General features: G+C 37.3%; 1 protein-coding gene across 1 annotated transcript; it reads right to left on the bottom strand.

Annotated features, from left to right (window-relative positions):
- Positions 1-1,463: 1,463 nt before the first annotated feature.
- Positions 1,464-6,444, bottom strand: LOC104522426 (protein-lysine methyltransferase METTL21E). The gene is made up of 4 exons (XM_029084207.1): positions 6,327-6,444; positions 5,228-5,385; positions 2,808-2,925; positions 1,464-1,888 (listed from the first exon to the last, which is right to left on the bottom strand). Exons 1-4 carry the CDS (start codon positions 6,442-6,444, stop codon positions 1,464-1,466), a joined length of 819 nt encoding a protein of 272 aa, XP_028940040.1.
- Positions 6,445-8,488: the final 2,044 nt, after the last annotated feature.

The raw sequence follows: 8,488 nt of genomic DNA, 5'->3' as shown, positions 1-8,488 counted from the left end.
TCTAAAGCTGGGAACCTTTGTTCCAGAAAACCAAATGTTCGGCTGGGAGCGAGAGTACGTTCCAGTTACACCAGTCATTAATCATAGTTCTGCCCTATAATTGTGCCAGGCAGCAAAGTAAATAAATAACAATCATCTCTCACAAGAAGATACAAAAAACAGTGTGTTCTGGGAGTCAACATTTTAAAAAAATGCTCAGATACATAATAAATTCCTGGAGGGAGTACAAAGAGGAGGTAAAAAGACACAGACTAGCCCCCCGAGCCTTCAATATTATTAGAGCAATTGCCTGCTGCAGCAGAGGCAGTAAAGCTCTGTGTGATCATTAGCACATGAGCTGCGTCTGCTTCTCCTCTAGCCCACAAGGGAAATGAAGTTCTCACACTCAATTAGAAAAAAAAAAAAAAAATTAAAAAAAAAGCACAGAAAATTTGGAGTGTCCAAAGAATCATTTCATTATTCTTCCTAAAAGACAGTTCTTCAATAGGCTTTTCAAGTACATTAATTCGACCACTGAAAACAGGAACACACAGTACTGAGTACCTATGAAAAACGTATTTTGTTCACCCATACAGGGAAAAAAAAAAAATAAAAAATCTATTCCTGTTCGTGCCTCAACCACACCATGTCAGGTTGGTTTAGTTTTCTACCTCCAGTCACCACCAGCTGGCAGTGCAAAACTCCTCTCTTGATGGCCACTGTCATTTTTCCATTGTTGTTCCCTGAGGTCCAGATAACTCTCTATTTTTGGAGGGGCAGACCTCCAGGAATGTAAGGTCTTTGCGAAGGGCAGTTGGTGATATACTGTACTCTTCTTATTCAAGCCTTTTTTCAAGCAACAAAACATTCAACTCCCTCTTGCCTCATGTGTGTGGCTGTCTGTTGAACAATCCCCAAGTCTAAATAAAAAATGGAAGGGGAAGAAAGCATAACTGTTAAATCAAAGAGTAACTAATATATTCTGCCCCTTTATTATGACAGTATATTTCCCAGGTGAGGGGGAGGTTTCAGCTAATTTAATGTCCTAGAAAGGCTATTCAAAGGAAGGATTTTCACGACAGTGAGAATTGGGAAAGATCAGATTTAATACCACAGCTTCTAAATACAAAGATTTATCATAGTCTTAAGTTTTAAATGATTGGTTGATCTTCTAAGACACTGTTCAAAGCTGCAATTGAGAGCTATTGGAAATATTCATTACACATCCCACAACAATAAGGCTAAGACTTGTGGAAGTTATTGTCACCTTAGCACATAAAAGTCAAGAAACATTTCTTCTTTGTTTAAAGCTAATAGCAAACTGAGTTTAGGAATTCATTAGAGACACACTGGGAATCTGATGTTTTGTTTTAGCAATCTAAAAATGTCATTCATGGAGGTATTAGCAGCTACTAACATGGAAATTATTAAAAAGAGAACAATAAGCAGAAGAGCTGAAACTGTCATCCCCTTGTACCTCTCTTTCAGACCATCACTTTGGAAGGTCTGACTTTCACCCTGCCTTTCCTCATTGCCTTATACAAGGTTATGTTCAAACTAGGGAAATCGGAAATCACCTCTAAGTCAAACAGTGTCTGAAATCTGCCCACAAACTGGTTCTCTTTGTCCAACCTAAATTTCATAGCCCACAGAATAACAGTGTCATTCTTGCACAAGTGATCAAAAGTTAAGAGAAGTTCATCCAGGAAGGGATGGTGGTAAACGACATCAGCAGCCATAATGTAGTCAAAGTGACAGGAAGACCTAGGAAAGTTCTTTTCCAGATCAATTCCCCAAGACAATTCCTTAACATGAGGCTGGTGCTTGCATTTCAGCTTCGTGTTTTGGAAAACATTGTGCTGAAGGTTTCCCAGAAGTTCTGGCAAATCAGTGGCAGTCACAAAAGCACCTGTAATAGGGAGAAAACAAACATAACCCTTTGAATATACTTCAAGGCTTGAGTAAAAGCCCACTCATAAAAGCCACTGGACAAGGAACTGATTTTACCAGGTAGCTCTCACCAAGGGGAACAGAACACTGTAAATGCTCTCAATAGCTCTTGGCTGTTGCACTTACAATAAGTATATGGTACCTGGTAGTACTAGTTTACAGATTGCAATCTAAATGCAGCTGAGGATGGGTGGGGAGAAATCAGATACTTACTGTGTCTTGATATCATATTAGTTAAAAACACAATGAGCAAATAAGGGTTGAAGAATACCAGTTTCTGACTCCAAAAAAAGTCAGCATGAGATTTAAACACTGCCTCAGGTTCTTTCCTTTTCATATAGCAAAAAGATTTCTCAGACTACTGAAAGCTAAGATTCCGTTAAAATGCAGAAGTTACTGATTTAGATTACTCTTGAGGAAGAATGGTCTACCACGACAGAAAACACAACAGTATCTATAACAGAAAAATCAAGGATTAATCACTGAAAGAAAATGTTGAACATAAACAGAAAGAAAGTGACTTGGCATCCAAGAGCTGTTCAGTCAATGGAAGGTTATGCATTGGTCATACCTACATCTGGCTTCATCTGGTTGCCACTGACGTCCTGTGAGGCCACTAGTTCCTTGTTTTGGTTCTCTGTTTAACACTTAATAACAACATCGTCTATTGGGACCTCCCTTATTGCATCAATAGACTCACAGCTTTACAGAAATAATAACAGAACAGATTTCCAAACAAGCATTTTGGAATTTACTTTTTCTTGCTCTTGGAAGCTTTCAAACAACAGCATTTTAGAGGAACTGAGCCACTTCCTTTGTCCTCCAGTATTCACCTGAGAGATGCTTCCAAGAGCGTAAGAGCAATGGCATGTACTTACCCAGTAAGCTGGCTACTATGGAGACCAACCCAGTTCCAGCTCCAATTTCAATCACATTTTTGTCAACCAAATTGTATTGTTTAGAGTTAGTTTCCAAAAAATAACACAGAACAAGAGCCTGTAGGGGAGGGAATCCACGAACATACTGAACAAATAAATGAAATAAACCCCTTCACTAAATATGCATTGTCATTTAAAAACATGCAAAAAAATTTCTTTTGTAATTTCATGTCTGTTCAAATGAGAAATATTAATTCAAGTATTGCCCCTAAAGGATCACAGCTCACCATGATCTTTGAGCTCTATAGGCTCACAAAATAAATGTCACAATATGCCTCAACAGAGGCTTGCAAAGCATTACAGCCAGAAGGAACAACTGCAATTATCTAATCTGTCATGCTGCATAACATGAGCTATGAAATTCCAGTCAGCAATTCCTGCTTAAAACTGTACTTGCTTCTGGTTGAGCTAAAACATGTCCTTCACAAAGACATCTTGATATAAGGACTGCTTGAAAGAGAAAATCCACAGCAACCCATGTCAAGCTCTTCTAATAGTTAATTATTTCTAACAATAATTAATTATCATAATGATTCAAAAGGGACCAACAGATTTACCCCTCTTCTTTCAGTTCAGTTTGATTTCAGATCTTCCTTGCTTACCTTAAGCATAGCAAACCTTTACAGCAAACAAAGCCACAAAGCCCTCTACAACATACTCCTTATATATGCATATATAAACTGTGATTAAGCTTCTTCAGCTTTTATGTCTTGTCTCACACTGGCCAGTGAGTTTTAGTTCACTTTTGAAATAGGAATTGCTAATTTTATTTCTCTGACAAAGATAGTTTCCAGCTTATATCCCACATTCTTTCCCAGACTTAAATAATTATATAGTCTTCATTGACAAATACGTATGATGGTTACCACATCCTTTTGCAATACAGATGACCATTTGGAAAGGCAGTTATTAGTTGCTCAGTCACACACAGTAAAGTTACACTTTTAGTTTTACTTTTAATCAATTAAGAAGTAGAAGGAAAGGAGCAGGAGGAATGTTGACCTAATGTTGACATGGTAGAAATTAAAACAAAGTTTTTGCTCTCTACCTCTTAATTCAGAGCAAAAAGAGTAGGGTCTTTTAAGTGAACACATACATACATATATCTCATAATCAACACAGCTTTGACACAGAAATAAGTCTGTGAGCACCAGGACTAATTAAAGCCAGGTTCCTAAAAAATTGCATCTGACATTTAACTGACATTTAAAAACACACTATATTAAGATTTCCTGTTAGTTCCATATATTCCTATAACTTATTCCCTCAGAGTTTTGCCATATTCAGTTGTAGAAACTGGCTGGCGGGATCAAAATTACTGTGGGTTAAATTAGGGAAACTTTGAAATCTGGTTTCCTTTCCATGCAACATGCATAAGTTTTCCTTAAAGTTTTTGCCCTCTCAACAAATTTTGCTGAGATTTTTTGGAAGGGTTCAAATACTGCTGGATGGAACAGAAAGGGAGAACGTGAAGGGACACAGACAGAAGGGTTGCCTTCCTTCCACAGCAAAACTGGCTAAACCCATCCAGAACAAAAAAACCCCAAACTTTTCAGTATATATACATGTAATGATTTTGTGAGAATAATTGGCAATCACCCAATCTTTCCTCAAAGACATCACTAAGACTGCTAAGAGATATAGTATAAATTACTTGTCCAGATCTGCTAAGACAAGGAAAATTGTTCGGAGTTCAAAACAGCAGAGTACACTAACTCTCCTCAGCTGAACTATGGCCATATTTCTTAAAAAATAGTACAATCCTAGGAGGCTGATACCACTAGGACAGAAATGGAGCCAAGGATAGGGGTTCTCTCCCATTAGATTTCTGGCTGCTTAAGAAACAGAAAGCTCCAGCTGAACCTTTTCCTATGTCTGTGTATTTACAAGATAAATTTGTTTCTCACATGAGTAGGTTGAGTAGCTTCTATGAGTGCTAATACCTTGTGAGCTCATATCACAGCTGTTTCCGCAACCTGGATCTGTCTGTTATACAGTCATCTGTATTTATAAAATTCACAGAAATGTAATCATCATAAGACTGCCATGTTTCCTTCAAAATACGCTTGTAATTGACCAATAGGATCAAAAGTTACTGGTAGGGGAGGAGGCAACACAAGATCATACATCTTGTGTGATAGGGGCACAAAAAAGAAATAGCATTTAAGCTTTGAGAACCAGGAATATATATGAAACTAGGCTAAATTCAAGTTTAGGATTTGCAGAAGAGAGACAGAGAAGCACCAAATGTTGTCCTTCAGTTTACAATGTACAACAAAACATATTTTTCATGCAAAAACAATTAGAAGTGCTAGAAGACTCCAAAACTAAATAATAACAATGCTGCATAAATATTGTACCGATGGCCAGACGACTGCCCCGTAACAATCAGTGGCTTCAGTAATTCTTATCTCATGGCCAGCGAAGTGAAAGCCTTCCCAGGCCTTATGAGTTATAAGAGCAGGGAAAAAACGCCTTCTCATGATTTCTGCAACTATCTGTTCATCTTCTTTTTCCCCTGGAAGAAAAAGCATAAAAGGTCAAACAGGCTGAGTGGACTGATAATGAAACTATCAATTTATATTGAAAAGCTGATTTGGAAGCAAGAATGTGAATTACGTCCGTGAATAAAAACACATTCTACCATTAGCATGATACATGAGAAGTCTGAATTCTAATTGAAGTTCTCAGTTTATGACTAAATAATTTCTTTCCTGTTTTGCTGAAGAAGCCAAGTTCATAAAACATAAAAAAGTGGAAATGTTACCATATATTACTTTCCATTTCAGCAATCCAAATGAATATTTTTAACTTCTTTTTCCTTTTAAGAACAGCTGCTCTAGTATAGACATTCATGGTCTTATACGCCCAGAATTTTTATTATTTTTCATATCCTTTTACTGTTCACTTTCCTTACATTATGTTTCTTTTTGACAGTAAACAAAAGGAGCCACTGTATCATTTATAAGTCTGTCACAAAACTTGTGAAACAGATCTTAGCAACACAAATTATGACAGACAGGAGCGAAAGCACTAGTGTTGTCAGGAAAGCTTATCCACCCACTCCAACAGAGCCCTGTCAGAGGGATTCTTTCCAGTTGGCTTGATATCCTGAATGCCATCCCTGTTGCTAAGCGAAGGATATTTATGATAGCTAACATAATCCTGGATAACTCTTCTAACAGGAGAGGATTCATTCTCTTTTAGCTGAACACCAAGCCAGTTTCAGTTTTGCTATGATGACACAAAGCTGCAGCACAATGTTAAAAAAAAAAAAAAAAAAAAAAGTGTGAAGGTGTCCAGAGTGTTTTCTTAGCAAAGTCTAGAATCACTCCAAGTTTTCACAGGAAATTTGCTTTCACAGCCAACTATGATCTCTTGGCAAACCAGCTAAAGCAAAACATGTTTACAAGCTACACCTCCTAGAAAGCATGCTAGAGATTTAAATAACTGGGTTACCATCTTGTCCAAAGCAGAGTTTCAATATGAAGCCTACAGTTACCATCAAAATCACAGATATCAAGATCAGGATCTGCACAGAAACTGCAGCATCAATGGCTATTAAAAATGAAAACATTTATGTTTTCATCAGCACAAAACACACTGGTTTCCCAAAGATTCTTCACGTATTCTTCCCCCTCAAATCATTGCGGTCACAGGACACGAGGCCTCAAGTGTTGTCATTTGCTCTGCCATATGCCTCAGTATTTTTATTGCCACAACTTATTGACAAAGTCTCTCTCCCTTCTTTGTGATAGGATCACCAAGGAACAAAAGCATGGGTTAACAAAGAAAGAGATGATACCAAACAAAAACACATCAGGAAGATGCTAAGGCTCATTAGCCAGTGCTTTAAGCTTGTAACTCAACTTAGTCTAAGCATCAGAAGAAACTAGAGAACAGCAACAAACAAGGAAGAAAAAGTAAAAATGTTCATGTTCAATCTTAGTATGCTGACATTAAGACATAATCTGAAAGTTAAACAAACAAACAAGAAAAACACAACAACAAAAAAACAACTAACCAACCCACAGTACTCCAAGAATTTATTGGGGGAGGGAGGGGGAGAAGAGAACACTAATCGTGGGTTACAGCAGAATTAAAAATAATGTAATGCATATACTACTGGAAAAATATAAACAGTATCAGTTTGTAAATGTAACTTAAGGTAGTAAATATTGAAACTATTATATTTTAAGATGTTAGGAAATATGTAGCATGCAGCAGCCTATTACATCTTCTGCAAACCTCAAATGTTAAGCTGAGAGAAAACACATGCGTCGTTGTGCCTGCAAGCAGGGAACTCTGCACATACATGAGTTAAGTGCCAGAGAAATGCTGCTCCAGGGCAAAATTAATCTTTTCTTATGAAAGAATGAATATGAAGCTGTCTTATTACGCATACCATAAGTGTATTTAATAGATCATCCTGTTCCCAGGCATACCAGATATAGCCTGCTTTTAATCTTCTCTGATTGCTTAGAGCAGTCTGATCTTGTTCTGTGATCAGCACTAGCTGTGGAAGTAAAAAGCCATTCCTTCTATTACCTCCCAATTACAACCATTTTTCTTGATTCTTCCTCCCTTGACATCTGTTTTGGATCCAATTTTGTTGAGAAGCCGTAACTTACTAAGTCTTAACTTATAAAGCTTCTGACAGATCTATAAAACTTTAGCAGTATTACAGCTACCCCTCTAGTGCTCAATAAAGATTTCCCACCTATTCCCTATATTATCAGCAATGTTTCTCCTTCAGGTTTGCATAGCACCTACACTAACGGAGTTCATAGGCCACCACTCCCTATCTGAGCTAAACTGGCCACAGCCCTGAAAGAAGAATCACAAATCTGCTGATTAATAACACCACTTAAATCTTTGGCCACCTTAACTTTTTGGTAACCCCCCAGGTGGGTTATCTGGAGAAGTTTACTTAATCCTTATATTTTTGTCTTCCACTTAGGAAGATCTTACTATTGTGGAGAATCAAGAAGAGTGTATGTTTCATCAGAGACATCACATGGTAGACAGGCTTCAAAACCCTAATAAGAAAATGCATCAGGACAAGGATGCTAATGCTTCTGATGAAGGGTGCTGACAAAATAAGGGGTGCAGACTTTTAGTCAAATTTGCTTACTTACTTAAAAGTTTCCCTTCATACTGCAAAATCCACTCTTCTATTTTCTGCTTTATATCTTTCAGAATAACTAAACTTCTTGTAGGACTGCACAAAAGGAAAGAAGTTAATTTTTCTGTAAATGACTTCAGAGCAGTCAGAAAAATAATGAACTAGTAGGGAATCTTTCAAGCAATAAGCAAATTATTATCAGAGTATGCAAAATCCAAGTGAGATCAAGTCTTTTAATCCCTGCAAATATTGAGAAAGTTCTACTGGTACTTTGATCAAACTAGTTTCTTGATAATGTATTGAAAATTACTCTCCTGGAAGTGTTTATCTCTGTGTTCTTCCTTATTCTCTTGTTCAGGAGGAAAAATTCTTGGAATTATGACTCATTGAAGGTATTTTAATGACATTTTAAGACAACAGAAGCTGACACATCAGTAGAATGGGGTCAGGCAAGAGAAGAGGAGGCTTGACCGCCCTAGCTCTCAATTCTTGTAAG

This window comes from Antrostomus carolinensis, unplaced genomic scaffold (assembly GCF_000700745.2).
Source record: "Antrostomus carolinensis isolate BGI_N321 unplaced genomic scaffold, ASM70074v2 scaffold40183, whole genome shotgun sequence".
Classification (NCBI taxonomy): domain Eukaryota; kingdom Metazoa; phylum Chordata; class Aves; order Caprimulgiformes; family Caprimulgidae; genus Antrostomus; species Antrostomus carolinensis.
Note: the sequence above shows the minus strand (reverse complement) of the source record. Positions and strands in the feature narration are given on the sequence as shown.

Bases quoted from the DNA above. Each gene is read 5' to 3' on its own strand.
- LOC104522426 (XM_029084207.1), bottom strand. From the start codon at position 6,444: ATGTTTTCATTTTTAATAGCCATTGATGCTGCAGTTTCTGTGCAGATC. The intron at 5,386-6,326 runs GTAACCCAGTTA...TTTTTCTTCCAG, and splicing joins ACTCTGCTTTGGACAAGATG to GGGAAAAAGAAGATGAACAG. The intron at 2,926-5,227 runs GTACAATATTTA...CCTCCCCTACAG, and splicing joins GGGCAGTCGTCTGGCCATCG to GCTCTTGTTCTGTGTTATTT.